The 15,180-nt window shown below is 37.6% G+C and overlaps 1 protein-coding gene across 2 annotated transcripts in view; it reads right to left on the bottom strand.

The window, feature by feature from the left end:
* mdfi (MyoD family inhibitor) overlaps positions 1-13,138 on the bottom strand; it is a 30,845-nt gene extending 17,707 nt beyond the window's left edge. Inside the window, exons 1-2 of one of the 2 annotated variants that reach the window (XM_048172817.1) lie at positions 12,645-13,138; positions 11,853-11,993 (exon numbers count right to left, since the gene is read on the bottom strand). In XM_048172817.1, the coding sequence (XP_048028774.1) occupies positions 11,853-11,955 (103 nt within the window). In that variant the 5' untranslated portion in view covers positions 11,956-11,993; positions 12,645-13,138. The remainder of the gene's footprint in view (positions 1-11,852; positions 11,994-12,644) is intronic. The other variant, XM_048172816.1, reaches the window with a different exon arrangement.
* Between the last annotated feature and the right edge of the window lie 2,042 nt (positions 13,139-15,180).

The following is a 15,180-nucleotide window of genomic DNA, read 5'->3' as shown; positions in this document are numbered from 1 at the left end:
CAGATTAATGCAAGTGGATATTTTTCCTTGTAATCGTGCCTTTGAACGATGATGAAATCACGGCATCCGTAATTGTAATCGCGATTAGAAATTCGATTAATTGTGCAGCCCTTATTGCGAGTTTACATCTCGCAATACTGACTTTTCTCAGAACTCTGAGATATAAACTCACAATTGCGAGTTATAATGTCAGAATTGTGAGATATAAACTCACAATTGCAAGAAATAAAGTCAGAATTGTTTATAAACTAACAATTGTGCATTATAAACTCACAATTGCGAGATATAAACTCGCAATTCTGACTTCTTTTCTGGGAATTGTGAGATATAAACGCAATGGCGAGTTATAAAGTCAAATTCTGAGGAAAAAAAGACTGACTTTATAACTCACAATTCTGACTATATCATGCAATTCTGACGTTATATCGCACAATTCTGACTTTATGACTCACAATTCTGACTTTATACCTCACAATTGTAAGTTTATATCTAGCAATTCTGACTTTATAACTGCAATTGTGCGTTTATAATCACACAATTCTGAGAAAAAAAGTCAAAATTGTGAGATAAAGTCACAATTATGCCCTTTTTATTTTTTATTCAGTGGCAGAAACAAGCTTCCATAGTAAAACCCTCTCAGAAAAGTTCCATATTTTTATCTCCTCTAAAGCACTGCAGTAACAGCATTTGAATAGATGTCTTTGGACAATGCATTGTAAGCGCCCCCTGAGAACCATATCTGACCAAGGTCAGGTGAGTCCAAATCCAACCAAATAAGACCAATTCATCAACTAGTTGTTTAGGCAACCTAGTTGAAAATATGTAGTTTTGAATATGTTTTTGAGAATAAAATAAAAGGTCCCTAGACCTTAGTGAGAAAGAGAGCCAGAAAGAGAAAGAGAAATAAAAGAGAGTTTGAGTGACAGGAATCTTGACCTATCAGCATCAGACAGATCTAGCTGCCGACAGCATTGTAACCAGATGGCCTTATTTATTTTCTCTACTAAACTCCTTCACCTCTGAGCAGGCAAACCAAGACGACTCACGAGGGGCTTCCATCCCCCATTTCCTCAACCAAAACTCCAACAGCAGAGAAATTGTCAAGGCCTGAGCTCATAGCTCATAGAAACATCAACATTCTGTCCTCCTCAACCTCAATGACAAATAAAAGTGTTTGCAACACTTCATGTTAGCAGCAGAAATATCCCCTGACACTTTGCCTGCTGAGGTCTGAAAGCATCATGTGGTGCAGTGCAGACCCCAAGGCCTTATATCCTGCATGTGCCTGTGTAGTAATAAAGGAGCTGGAATTGGTAAGTTCACATCTGGAACCAGCTGCTGACAGAGCAGGAAAAGTCACAATAACAGCAGCAAAAGTCACAAAAATTAACCTCTAACCACAGCAGAGAATGTGTGAGCCTAAAAAGCAAGAACTTTGAGAGAAACACATTTTTAATACATATCTAATGACTTATCTCAGAACTAACATTAAAATTTGAGTCAATATACAGTACATAGAATCGATATATTTACAGACAGATAATCAAAAGGGTGACATGGGTGATCTTGTATCAGGAAGAAGAGGTTTACTTTGCGATAAAATAAACTTATTTGAGTTCTGAAGGAGGGAAAAAAATAGACCACAGAGTAGTAAAAAAAAGTCATCATACAGTTCAGCAGTTTAGCATTATACAAAAATATTTGACCATGGAATGCTGTGATCAATCAATCACAATTAAAGTATTCCAGAAAGCTGTGCTACAATACACATTCAGTTATTAAAGAAAAGCAATACAAAGACATAGAAAAAGACAAATGAGAAAGTGAAACCTGCAGGGTTCAGAGAGTTTATAAGCTGTTGTGGGTGAGTGTGAGAGCAGAGCTGGGGCTGTGGACAGACAGGGATCACGTTTATGAACCATTTTAGCTTTAAAACACAGACCACTGAAGCCTGCCTCGGTAACGCTGCTGAACAGAAGTCTGCCTTTATACCGCTGTGGCACTGAAGCGTGCGTCAGCTCCTTCTGTTCTCCCATTGCTGTGGATCACTGAGCATTAGCAACTGGAACCCAGCAGTTATCAAAGGCAGAGCTTTAATTCCTCATCATAATCAAGCCGTACAGCAGGCAGGGGAGATTTACAGTGTAGGCATCATAGTTTCAGCTCAGCCTTCCACATTATGAGGCTGAAGCAATGAGGAATTTCAAGAACCTGCACTTAATGATCTGAGCAATTATGCCACGTTTGCAAAATCAGATTTCCGGGTTAACAATCTAGTGCTTTAGACACACGAGTTGTTTTGAGCTGGCCAAATACAGACATACATACATAAAAGTATGCAAAATGTGTATACAGGACATTACTTGTACACGCAACGTGTGTGGACCCTAAAGGCAGAAAATGTGTGGAAATTTAACTTGACTTGTAAACATGGCTCATGCATTTTCCAGTAAACAACACACGAACATAGGAATAAAAATATAGTATCTGAGTAATGGTCATAAAGACTTTATGGCATTAAAGGCATTGCGCTACATGTAATGTTTGCTGTTGTGGGGGGAAAAAGCCCACATAAATTTTATAGCACTTTTCCCACGACAACAGGAATGAGGTGTCTTGTGGTAAAGATTGCTTGGAAAAATGTACATCAACATCCTATTGGTACAATCTCATTTAAGGTTCACAGCAATATTCTGTATTATGTTGGCACACGTTTATTTCTTAAACATAGTTCACCCCAAAAAATAAAATTCGTCATTCATGTAATTAAGCGCTGTCTTTTTATTCTGTGGAACACAAAAGATGATATTTTGAATAATGCTTAAAAATTGAAAAACTGTTTAAACTGTCTATAGAAAGTGAGTGGGGTCAAAAACAACACTGACTTTCATTAAATTGTTTGTTTGCTGTTTTTTTATATATACACATGCAGAATGAAGGAAGTTAGCTTCCACAGAAGGAAGTTATACAGGTTTGGAACAACATTAAAGGCGAGTATATGATGATTTATGAACGATCCCGTTAAAGGTGAAGCGTGTTGTTTCTGCACCAATGTCGTCACTAAACAGAATTGCAAAATGACAATTTCAAACTCACGCTATCGGTTTAGCCAATGAGTCTGGAAGCTCAAACAACTACAAAATTTTGCATTTTTGTGGACATCAACCTATAAACCATTTCCTCTGAGTATTAAATTGGGACAGAACAATTGCACCATCCATAAAATGACACACTTCACCTTTAAAAAGTGAGCAGAATGACCAATGTTCTGCGGGTGTGTTTAACATCCGCCGATTAATAGGCCAAGACACTCATACACGGCTGATTCTGAGTCACTCTCTCTGCCTCGAAGCTCTCCATCTACCTCTTTTTCTCAATCTCTTTCTCTCCTTTCTGTGATGTTGCCTTATTTACTCCTGAGGTCTGCGAGCACACACTGAGACTTTCTATAATCTTTGAGCAGTCAGGTATGAGGCCTGGTATTAGAGACTGAGCAGCCATGTGGCTTTACAGGGACACTTTGAAATACTCTCAACCCTCAAGCCCCAGCCTTTCTTTATTTTGTGGCAGAGTTGCTCTGTCCTCAGCAACCCCTACTAATGCTCTTTCAGAAGAAAGAGACAAAGAGAAAGAGAGAGAGAGACTGACAAGAGACTTAGAGATATTTCACACCCCCATGCGTCTCAGTGGAATAGCTGAACTGAAGACTAAGCGAGAGACATGCTTGAATTAGAACTTTCTCCAACTCTGAGATCCAGAACTTCTCCTTTGACTCGACGAGACCTCCTCTAACAGTGATGACTGTAAATTCAGTTTTTAATAGAATACAAGAGATTACACCATTTGAAAAGAACTTTCTCTTGTGTGCAAGTGAAAATAACATCACTTTCAATCTAGAGATAATTTGCAGAGTCGAAGTGTAAAACTCGCAACTTCACTATTCAGTGTATGCCTGGAGAAAAATATATTGGAGTAACGTGACAAAGAAAACTGTTAAATATCAGGCAACCTCAGAGGCAGGCCTGGAGGAGCAGTGCACCGGCCACTTGTGTTGGGAGTTAATTACTTGTCATTACCCTGACTAATTAAAACCATCACTCTTTAAAATCCACCGAGGGTGATATTATGCTAGCACAGGGCAAGGATGGGAAAAACAAGGGGGAGAGGTAAAAGAAAAGAACAGATGAAATGAAAGAAAGGCATTAAAATGAGGTCGATTTTATGCAGCTGTAGGCTAATATTATCATCGGCTTCAGGTTTGGCAGACAGAGTCCGCTGTAGCTCTGCAGGCATCTGGAACAATGTGCTGGCCACAGGGCACAGAGAACAGAGGGATACAGATTTGGGAATTGGAGGGGTACAGAATCATACGCTGCAGGCTGCGTTCCTTAAATTCACAACTGGTGTGTGCTTTGAGATCACTTTCGAGAAAAAAAGGTGCTAAACACCAGATTTAATGTTAAAATGCAAATACACTCTAGAAGGCAAAAACAACTCATCAAGGACAGATTCCTAATGTGTTGTGTCATGTCTGCATAATAATTGAGATTGCACTCTCTAAAATCATTATGCAACATGTGAAATATAACAGTACATGCTGGCAGCTGCTTGGGTTATGTTAAGTTGTGCTTTCATATGACCTATTTGCAAGTATCAACAATTGTGAGCTGAAGTTAAAGTCTGTCATTTTATTGAGTAGGTGGGTAGAATGTGGTCACAAATGTCTGTATACACACGTCAAGATGGCAACTAAATGGTAATATTTTGCAACCATCTTTCTTGCCAGTGTTGGAAAATTTTGTTAGAGGTTGCACTGATGCATATTTAAAATATTGCTGTAGTATTTTTGTAGTATTTATTTTAGCAGAAATGTTCAATAATTAAATTAAATTAAATGTTCTTAGTATATTTATAATATTATATTGGTTTATACTGTACAATTGTGCATTTATATGGGGCAAGACGTACAATATATGTAAAATTAAACCATATATACAATATTATTAAAAATACAACTACTATTATTGGTTTTGTCTCCAATTTTATGCTCCTACAGTACTACTGTATGAGCACAATGGCGCTACCATTTTGAAAACATTTTCACCAGTGCCACCTCTCTCGTTCTTTGTTGCTGTATGTCGCAAGTCTCTGTACTATGAAGACGCTTGTGGGTGTTCCCAGTGCTGTCGCTTTAATACTATTGGTAGACTGCACGTCTGTGACCATATCTTTACAAAATGCAAGCACAAGTGATATATAAAACTAAGATATCATTCTAATTTGACAAAAAAAATTAGACTTAAAAGAATTAAAAGTAGCATTCTGTTGTTGGAGAGTCAATTGATCGATCAATCAACAAATTAAACTCACTCGCATTGTCAAAAATTACTATAACGTCATTCGAACTGGACAAATAATCAATTTTCTTATCCCTAATAATCAACATAATACAGGGGAACCTGTAATATGACTGGCAGCAGTGCTAAACTGCTCACTGCATCACATAATTAACACAAATTATCAATTGTATGAATCAAACTCACTGACCGTCGGCGCCAACAGTTTCTTTTCCACTAATCATTTTATTATATCCATGTATGTGGTTAGTCAAATCATATGAAACAGTGAAATCACTTTCTTGCCTCCACTCGAAGTGGTGATATATTAGCTCCACAGTCTTCACTCCAATTGGTTGTTGTTCGCAAAATTCACACTCATTTGCATAAAGTTAAAATGTATGAACATTTGTCTCGTGTCGCTTGACGCCTACATTTTCACCAACGGTCACTGTTGCTCATGTCGCCGGAAGTTGCCAGCCCTCCTTTGAAAGTGAATGGGATCATGTCACTGCGTGTTGTTGGCGGTGTGAACGGGGTTTTAGTCTTGAGCCCTGGGATGACTAGATCAGCACCCATTTCACTCTCTCTATATTACATTCTTTTGCTGTTCAGCTATCTGGAAATGTGTCCCAAGCATGTTATATTCCATCATTATGATTGGTCTTTGCCAGACCTTTGAAACAAAAACTCAATGACTGTTGCATATTTATTCACATTCATCTGTACGTTACTCAACATACTGCAATTGTACTGAGTGCTACAGGAAACAGGTGGTGCCACTTAGTGGAGCATCTCAGATGGATTAAAGCAGAGCGTCTCATTTAAAGCCCACATTCATGCTCCCCTGTTACACATTTGTGAGCCCATCATGACTTTGACACAATTTTTATAGCAATGACCCCTCAGGGATGTAATTAGGGGAGCAAAAAGAAAATAATTAAGCAAATGTCTGTGGCTGATCCTCTGAAGAGACATGCTGATAACTACGGTAACGTCTTCACTAAGCTTGGCTCTGAAACAATAGAGTCTAATCTGGGCTTGTAAACTGGCCAAGAGTAAAAACACACGCTTGGGGGAAAAAGCTTCAAAGAACTGTTTTGGAATTTATCCAAATTCACAGATTATTTAGCAAGTACAATAGAGGAGGGGGAAAAACACTGTAAGCTCATTAAAAAAGAAAATGTCTGGTATTTAACAGGCTTTAGGGAGGATTTAACAGCACTATATCTCGTGCTTGAAAGTTTTTGTGAGGAGATAGAGCAGTGTGAAGAAAGTGGGGGGTTTGTATCTCTGTTTCAGGACTTGGCATCTCTGTGCGTGACATTCCATGTCTCCTGGTTCTCTTTAACATAAAAACATTCACTTTTGCACAGTCACGCACCTCTGCTGGCTCCAAAGGAGGAACAGGAAGTTTCAAACACACTGGTGAGTGGCCAACAGCTGCCTCATAGGTCAGCATTGATCTGCGCTCGCTCTCTCTCTCTTGCTCTCTCATTTGAACCCTCTCAGTCAAAAAAATCCAAATGTTCTTGAGCAACGCTTTACTAATTTTGCCATTTTAACATTAAGATTTATGACTGAAGTGAAAGCTGCAGAAATCCTCCCACATGAGATTCACGACAGCAACTTAAAAACATCAGGCCAGGCATCAAAGACAGACCCCACAACGCTTCAACATGATGAAATCTCCTCTAACTTTCTCACACAAAGGAGACCGGCGAGGGATATCTGCCCCAGACATGTCAGGAGAAGCCAAAATATACATCTTGAAAGGCCAACTGAGCATTTGCAAATAATTATGTAGCGTGAATATCAAGCCATTTGAACAAGAGTGCTCAAGTGTGTCAGAATATAGGCTACATCATGAGTGGACCATAGATTACTGTTGTCATTTGGCAATATACTTTACACTAGAGAATTTTACTGGATTACTTCAGAAAGATTAAATCAGAATAGAAATGTATAAATGCCTTTCTTTTTGAAGATGCACCAAAGATACTGCTGTTCGTCCTGTGGTTTTGAACTTTTTAGGATCCAATCATAATGAACATGGAGAAGTTTACTATAAATTATACAGTTAAAAACAAACAAAAAAAAAAATTACTATATAATCACAGATTATTTTTTAAATGCAACTAGAAAAAGTTCAACAAATATTTCAAATTTTACAGTTAAGGAATTCAAATGGTAGGTTATACAGTATAAACCTATGCTTTAGTTAAATTGTTTTATATTTTATGTTTTCATCCTCAAAATGTCATCATTTACTCACCTTCATGTCGTTCTAAACCCATAAGACTTTCATTCATCTTCAGAACACAAATTAAGATCTTTTAATGAAATCTGAGAGATTTCGGTCCCTCTATTGACAGTCAACGCAACTACCACTTTGATGCTTCAAAAAGCTAATAAAGAGATTGTAAAACTAATCCATATGAATAAAGGGGTTTAGTCCACATTTTCTGAAGAGATATGATCGCTTTATATGATGAACAGATCGAATTTTCACATACAAACATTCATCAACGCACACATCAGTTACGGTAAACGGAATCTCAAGCATGCTTTGACATGCGTTGACGTGCGAGAACCAATGAGGTTCAATATCATGAGTTACGCAACGTTCTTGCTTCCGCAAGAACCAATGAGGTTTGATCTTGCGCATCAAGCAAGTACAGTTGAGCTTCTGTTTATGTCTTTACTAAGTACAGAATGTTGTCTATCAAGACACTTGATGTTGCACAGTTTTTGCACATTTTTTTGACATTTATGTAAAGAGAAAAAATCTCACCCCATCACATAACTGCTTTCCACATCTTTGACCACAGTTTTGTGAAACATAATGCAAAATGATCTTATCGAACCACGATGCATAGATACAGAAATTTGTTGCCCTCTTCACAGTCTCCCACATTTATGAAGTTCCCTTATATTTGCACTTTATGTAAAAACTGTTACAGGATTCATAAATCTTAAAAACAAACAGAGCTCCCTGTCATCACTGTCAAATCATAGCTCAATTCAAGCAGAAGCAGAGATGTTGGCAGTTCGTCAAGTCTCAAATTACACAAAAAAGGCCTTTAGCCTTAATTCTTGCTGAATCAAGATTTTCGAAATAGCAAATCCTAGTGTGTATCTAGCAAAAACAGCTTTAGTCATGCACTCTGGAGAGCAGGGAGTTAGTGTGGATCTCCCACAGTGAGTCAGACCTGTACACAGAACTATGGCACTAAAGCTGAAGAAGGCTAGTCAATGCAGGCAGTGTTTGGCCTCGGACGGGCGCCATATCCGTAACCAGGCAGCCTCATGCAAGCTTGTGTTTTCAAAGAGTTCTTTAGACTATGAGTGCAGATCCTGTTGGGCTTAAATGTAAAAAGAAAATTTAAAAAGAAATATCATCATTTAAAATTGAAATGTTTAAATTTAGACAAATGCAAACACCAGGATGAACGACTTAAGCTTAATGCCTAAGCGCTGCGAGATGAGAATTCCTCACAGTCTAAATGAGTGTGCTTCAAGTTGAGGCACAAACCTCAAATATTTAGGAACAATTCAGAGCTAAATGTAATTAGCGGTTATTGGGCAGATGGCATATATGCCTGATAGCCAAATTTTACCATAGCGCATTGGCTGTAGCAGTCACACAGGAATCAACACGCTCGCTGGTTTCTGCAGCACTGTTAGGCAAACGGACGATTGGGCCAGGACTTGCCCTCTCCCACAGTAAATACAAGGCCTCCGCCTGCAGATATGATTCCTGCAGAGAGGACTGTGGCAGTTTGCAGAGGTGGTGCGCTCAAAGCCACTTGTTGTTCACACACGTACGTTTGTGAATACACATGTTCACTGGCCCCCAGACCAAAGACGGACATGTTTGGTTGTACACACACACAGGCCACTCAGTTCCGCAGTGCCCTTTGTATAGAGAACCATGACTAATCTGGAACTTTGACCCCTTGCTAGAAGGACAGTCTGGAGGATCTGAAGAGGATTTACAAGTGGTCCATTCCTCCTCTGGAATTTAGAGTCCCTCAATGCCCTACTGACAAACCAAAGCTCGCTGAACCCCATTCACTGCAATGCTTGATTCCACATCTAAGCAAAGTACATAGCCTTCAAATCACTGAACGTTTCATTAGCACTGTGAACTCTGTTTGCAGACTTCCACTAGCCAAGCACAAAAACAATAGTGTCTACTCTTATTAGCTCTATTGTAAACCTAGTGAGCTGCCTCACTGTCTACTGCTTACATAAGCCTGAAATGGAAGGGAATTTCAATACAGCCAATTTAAATTATTTTTGTTAATATTTTTAGTATCTTTAGAATATACACACATATATTTATAGCATACACTTCGATATGACCTAAAATCAAAATCTCGATTAATTGAACATTTTACCTCAATTATGATTAATGAACGATTTTTTCATAGTTCACTGACAAGGTTTGTACTGTAAATATGCTTAACTTTTAAAGGTGGGATATTTTTTCCTAATGAAAGAGTGCTTTAATTTCTGCTCCTTCTAAATCAGATACAGATAAATTAGCACAGTACCAGTGCATTTATTTGAATGCATTAATGAGAGAATGATTGCGTGTGAATTAGTCATCCCGTCTCTATTAATTGTGAAGCTGTTGTAAGTAGTTACTTCAAAAGTAGAAAAATATATGCCATAACTTTTGAGTTTCTCAGCTTCTTTAGTGATAAATCACACAAAAGCATTGACAACAAGCTTCTGCACTCCCCTCTATGCACACGATCTTCACGTGATGATGTGTGAGCTACCGTCTATATGAGAGTTCGAATGCCGCAAAGCATCAGCGCAATAGCTCAATATAATAATACACATCCGATGGTCTAAAAACGCTTGAATGTCCAAACCGGCAAGATTTAAAGGATTAGTTCACTTTAAAATGAAAATTACCCCAAGCTTTACTTACCCTCAAGCCATCCTAGGTGTATATGAATTTATTCTTTCTGATGAACACAATTGGAGCTATATTAATAAATATCCTGATGCATCCAAGCTTTATAATGGCAGTGAACGGGACCAACTAGTATAAAGCTCAAGAAAGTGCATCCATCCAAAGCAAAACGCCCACCACATGGCTCCAGGGGGTTAAAAAAGGCCTTCTGAAGGGAAGTGATGCATTTGTGTAAGAAAAATATCCATATTTAACCAGTTATAAAGTAAAATAAGCTGGTGTGTGGTGGGCGTTCTGGCGCAATATGGCTGCCGTCGCATCATCCAGGTGGATGCTGCACATTGGTTAATTATCAATGCTAAATTGATAATTTTTCAATTTAGAGCCATGTGCCTTTGGATGAATGCACTTTCTTCAGCATCATACTCGTTGGTTCCTGTTCACTGCCATTATAAAACTTAGATGTGTCAGGATATATAACTCCGATTGTGTTCATCAGAAAGAAGAACGTCATATACACCTATGAGTGTAATTTTTATTTGTGGTCATTTTTATTTTAAAGAGAACTAATCCTTTAAATCTTTAAACTAATCCATGTGTTGACTCAGCATTTGAGTTCACCTCCGTGTTGCCTCTATACCGCTGACTGGACGGGGTGGAGCCACATGACTACACACGCAGTAGTATGTTTTTAAGGTGAAAGTATTAACAGGATTTTAAAAAATTAAATAACTGACATGGAAAAATTATGTTAGTTAGAGGTTCAGAATTTCAGTTTTGATTACTTTTCAATTAATCGTCCAGCCCTAGCATACACTACCAAACCAAATTTTGGGGTCAGATTTTTTTTTTGTAATTAAAAATTTCATTCAGCAAGGATGCATTCAATTGATGACAGTAAAAATACAAGTATTAATGTTACAAAAGATTTCTATTTCACAAGTGCTTTTCTTTTAAACTTCCTGGGAAAACCTGGAAAAACAGGACCCAAGCAATAAGCTCAGAGCAATGCATTCTGGGATTGTGTTCAAGAAGGATACATGAAATGCTGCCTTGTAATTTGGTTTAAAAAAGATATCTTCAGGCAGTATAATTAAGTTACCTACCTTTCGAAACTGTCGGAAGTGTGCCTATGATGCCATAAAATGCTGCCTACAGAGGAAGCTCACTAGCTTTTTGCATGCGATCGAATGGCAACAATCCACTTATTTAAGTCAACATGAATGAAATGGCTTCTCAGACAAATAAACATGTAGAGACTTGGACTTGATTTTGTCCATCAGGAATTGATTGGATGGTTGTGGTTTGCTATTACTGTTTGCTCATGTGAGTGACAGATCGTTCCGCCTTTGCACCGAAAAAGAAAACATTATCATAGAAGAGAAGTCATTGCAAAATGGAGGGGAAGTTATTTTGAAGGGCATATGATTTTTTTATATTTTTTTGATGTGCGCAGATAAATCATTTATAATAAATACTGCAATATTACATGAAAAAAAAAAAAGAATTGTAATTTTGATTTCAAGGAGACTTTAAAAATTAAATTCAAGTTACATCCAGAGACCTGCTGGCTGTGTATGTTGTACCTGGGCATGGGTCAATGACAGATTCCAGGGGCCGGCTGTCGGGTTGGGCTCCATCTGAATGTTCGGGCGGGTTGGCACTGTGGCTGTGGTCCTCCTTGGACATCTGTTCTGGAACCAGGTGCCAGGTGACTAGAAATTACCCTGCAAAAGAAACACACAGATGAAAACAAGGCTCAAGCCTGCGAACACACGGCTGTCCTTGTTCCCACTATCACTTTTCCCTTCTATTGTTTGGCTCATGTCAGTGGGCCAAAGTACTTAAAAACACCAGCGGCTTGGGAAATAATGCTTGGCAGAAGAAGAAACTCAAATGGCACAATGAAGCAGAGAATCATGGCCAGAAACGATATATAGTGTCCTAAGATACAAAAGACTTGTCCAAATGTTCAAGTCATTAACTAAATAAAGAATTAAACAAACAATTTTGATGCTCAGACCATGGCATTCCTGTGGTGAACATGCTATTTCAAGAGTTTCTTTAATTAAAATGTCATGTGCTAAATGAATACTTACTTTTAACTTATTAAATTAAGGTAATGTACTTCAAGACATGATAAAGTTACTTCGTAGCTACTAAAAACTCCACTGATACGAATAATCATAATACTCTTGTATGAATCACGATCAGCACACAGAACAACATGACTCTGTTGGTTTTCATGCTGTGGTTTGTCTGTGGCGAGTCTCTGCACGCTCCTGCTAAAACTCACTCAAACCTGTTGAACGTGTCCACAGTTCAATTTATAGACAAACCTGAGACAGATGTAAAGAAAAACAGTCCAAACGTCTTACCTGCAATGGTCACTTTCCCACCAGTGTTGTTTCAGTGATGCATCTTTTAGCGCTCGCGCAAAACAAACTTTCAAGTGTCCCGTTTCGCGGGGAAAAGTCTTTTCTTTCTCTTCATGTATCACTCTCTCTTCAAGTTTTTGAGTTGCTTTATTATTTACATGAATGTTGACACTCGTTATTCCTCATTTGTTATTCTCGACCGTTATCTCCAACGTTTAATAAAAGAAAAAGTTATCTTCGTCTTCAAACTCTCCCAAAGCCAAAAAACTTGACAGAAAACATCGTAAAGTGGAGTCTTATTTTTCACTGTACTAAAGGAAGACAAGAAATAAACGGCTATGAAAAGTTTTTTTCCTCTCAAATCCTCCTAATTTCCAGTAATGATGAAAGTTGTTGAGGTCGCTCTTCAGTATTTTCACCTCGCGCACTGTCGCTCAGGACTCTCGTACAGCAGCACTCGCGCACTCAGCTCGAGACTGTTCGACAGGAAATGACATTGAGGGCTGATTACTCCCTGCAGGCAAGAGATGACTGTACTCTACAATTACACTGATTACACTCTCCAGGACCACATAATAGACAAAAACACGTCTATAATAATATAATATAATTAATATTAATAATTAATTTAATTAATAATTTAATGTAATATATATAGGCTATATATATATATATATATATATATATATATATATATATATATATATATATATATATATATATATATATATATATACACACACACACATTTTCTTTCATTTTTAATATATTGATATACATGTACATATATCTTGCATAGTTTTCCTTTAATATATATATATATATATTTTTTTTTTTTTTTTTTTTTTTAAAGGAAAATTGTGCAAGATATATGTACATGTATATATAGTTCATAGAGAGAGAGTTTTTCTTTTCTTTTTTTTTAAAAAAGGAAAAATTCTATTTAAGATATATGTAAATCATATGAAATGTATATGTACAAATGAAACAAATTAAAGACAATTAATGGTACAAACAATTTGCAGGTAAAAGTCCAAAAATACACAACAATGTTGTTATGAAAGCCTGAAGGCACACTGAATGTAAAATGTTTGGGCATAACAGATAAAAATCATATGTACAACTATTATACAAGTTCAAATCAGTTTTAGGTCCCTGTGCCAGTAAAGATTTTTTTTTTCTTTCTTTTTTTTTTTTTTTATCGCACAGGGGTCAGGAATGATTTTACGCATTCCAACTTATATTCATTAATGTCAGTGTCAGGCCTGAATTCCATGTTTATGGTTCCATCACCTCTCTCTCTCTCTTTTAGCGGTTTCCTGCAAATGCTTTGCACATGTAAAGGGAATGCTACACTTTGATACACTCCCATTGGATCTGATGTCCATCAGCACCAGCATTCTGCAGACTTGAGCTTTGTGTGTGTGTCATACAAACAGAGGTTATGAAATCAATTAAAATGTTGATGACTGAGTAAGGTGTAATGTCCACAGCTTCACCCACTGCTAAATCCAAAATGACACTCATTGCAAATAACAGCACTCCTAAGACAGCGTCAGACACTCATTAGCCTCTGCCAATGTTTGTTGACCGGTCAATGATATTCAACCCTTCAGGTTTTTGTCTTGGTAATTAACCTGACATTTACCAGGTGCCACTCCGCTTAGTTTCTTCTCTCTATGACCTAAGATTGCTGTGGTCCTGAAGGCCTTAATCTACTGCATGATTTCACTGAGATGTGAGATTTTATGCTTTGCATGCTTAAATGTGGCCCAGTGCATCAATTGTTAAAGGGATATAGTTCAGCCAAAAATTACATTTCTCTAATCATTTACTCATTCTCATATCGTTCCAAACCTTTCAAAAGAGGATATTTTGAAAAATGTCCATACAGTGAAAATCAGTGTGATTCAGTGATGTTTTGGACTTTCATTATATGGGCAAAAACAGTTAAAACATTAAAGGGTTAGTTCACCCAAAAATGAAAATAATGTCATTTATTACTCACCCTCATGTCGTTCCACACCCGTAAGACCTTCATTAATCTTCGGAACACAAATTAAGATATTTTAGTTGAAATCCGATGGCTCTGTGAGGCCTCCATAGGGAGCAATGACATTTCCTCTCTCAAGATCCATAAAGGTGCTAAAAACACATCTAAATCATGTGAGAACTGTGGTTCAATATTAATATTATAAAGTGACGAGAATATTTTTGGTGCACCAAAAAAACAAAATAACGAATTATATAGTGATGGCTGATTTCAAAACACTGCTTCAGGAAGCTTCGGAGCGTTATGAATCAGTGTGTCGAATCAGCTGTTCGGAGCGCCAAAGTCACGTGATTTCAGCAGTTTGCCGGTTTGACACGCAATCCGAATCATGATTCGATACACTGATTCATTATGCTCCGAAGCTTCCTGAAGCAGTGTTTTGAAATCGGCCATCACTAAATAAGTCGTTATTTTGGGTTTTTTTTGGTGCACCAAAAATATTCTCATCACTTTATAATATTAATATTGAACCACTGTACTCAC

Source organism: Megalobrama amblycephala, linkage group LG21 (genome assembly GCF_018812025.1).
Source record: "Megalobrama amblycephala isolate DHTTF-2021 linkage group LG21, ASM1881202v1, whole genome shotgun sequence".
NCBI lineage: Eukaryota > Metazoa > Chordata > Actinopteri > Cypriniformes > Xenocyprididae > Megalobrama > Megalobrama amblycephala.
Note: the sequence above shows the minus strand (reverse complement) of the source record. Positions and strands in the feature narration are given on the sequence as shown.